At 42.7% G+C, this 743-nt stretch overlaps 1 protein-coding gene across 1 annotated transcript in view; it reads right to left on the bottom strand.

Annotated features, from left to right (window-relative positions):
• Window positions 1–219, bottom strand: part of MROH9 (maestro heat-like repeat family member 9) — a 257235-nt gene extending 257016 nt beyond the window's left edge. The window contains exon 1 of the mRNA XM_006872660.1: window positions 22–219. Within this exon, the coding sequence (XP_006872722.1) occupies window positions 22–219 (198 nt within the window). The remainder of the gene's footprint in view (window positions 1–21) is intronic.
• Between the last annotated feature and the right edge of the window lie 524 nt (window positions 220–743).

The raw sequence follows: 743 nt of genomic DNA, 5'->3' as shown, positions 1-743 counted from the left end.
GGCAGCAGCGGGTGAGCCTACTGCTGACGGTGGGGCCGCTGCTGGTGGGTGAGCAGCTGGGGCTGGCCTGGGGGCAACTCTCATCTGAGGTGCCCGGCTGGCCGGAGGGGCCACCCGGGAAGTGCGGCTCCGACTTCCACGGGGCATCTTCACTTCGCGGATGGGGGATTCTGGATACGGGAAACGCTGAGTTCCCCTGTATAATATTCTTGATGTCATCTCACAACTCTTCTGGTTTTCAGTCATTAGTGTCTAATGTATCAAATCTGCTCTTGAGATGATCTTTAAATTCAGGAAGAATGTATTCAAGCTGTTTGGGCTCTCGTTGTTGTTGTTATTAAGTTCTGTTGAGTTAGTTCTGAACCATAGTGACCTTCAATAAGATTTCCAACGAGTGGTTAGTGAACTTGAACAACCAACCTTATGGTTCAAACTGACCTTGTAGTCCAGTGCATTAACCCATAGCAACACACCAAGACTCCATTTAAATAACTAATAGTCACTAATGTTTTTCTGTCTTTTGAGAAAAAAATAAATGAAAACACATAAACTTCAGTTATCTGTGAGCTGAAAGCAACCATAGAAAGTTTGAGTCCAACCCCCCAAAAAAAAAAAAAAAAATTTCAACAGGGGACAACAAAAAATATATGACGTAAATTTGGGCATGGTTTAGTTTCTAACCATGTTACAGGTTAGTAAGAACATGAAAATGTAATGATCATATTTAGAAATTTTCCAAACTG

This window comes from Chrysochloris asiatica, unplaced genomic scaffold, assembly GCF_000296735.1.
Source record: "Chrysochloris asiatica unplaced genomic scaffold, ChrAsi1.0 scaffold00207, whole genome shotgun sequence".
Classification (NCBI taxonomy): Eukaryota; Metazoa; Chordata; class Mammalia; order Afrosoricida; family Chrysochloridae; genus Chrysochloris; species Chrysochloris asiatica.
The sequence above is the reverse complement of the archived record's forward strand: the minus strand, read 5'-3'. Positions and strand labels throughout refer to the sequence as shown.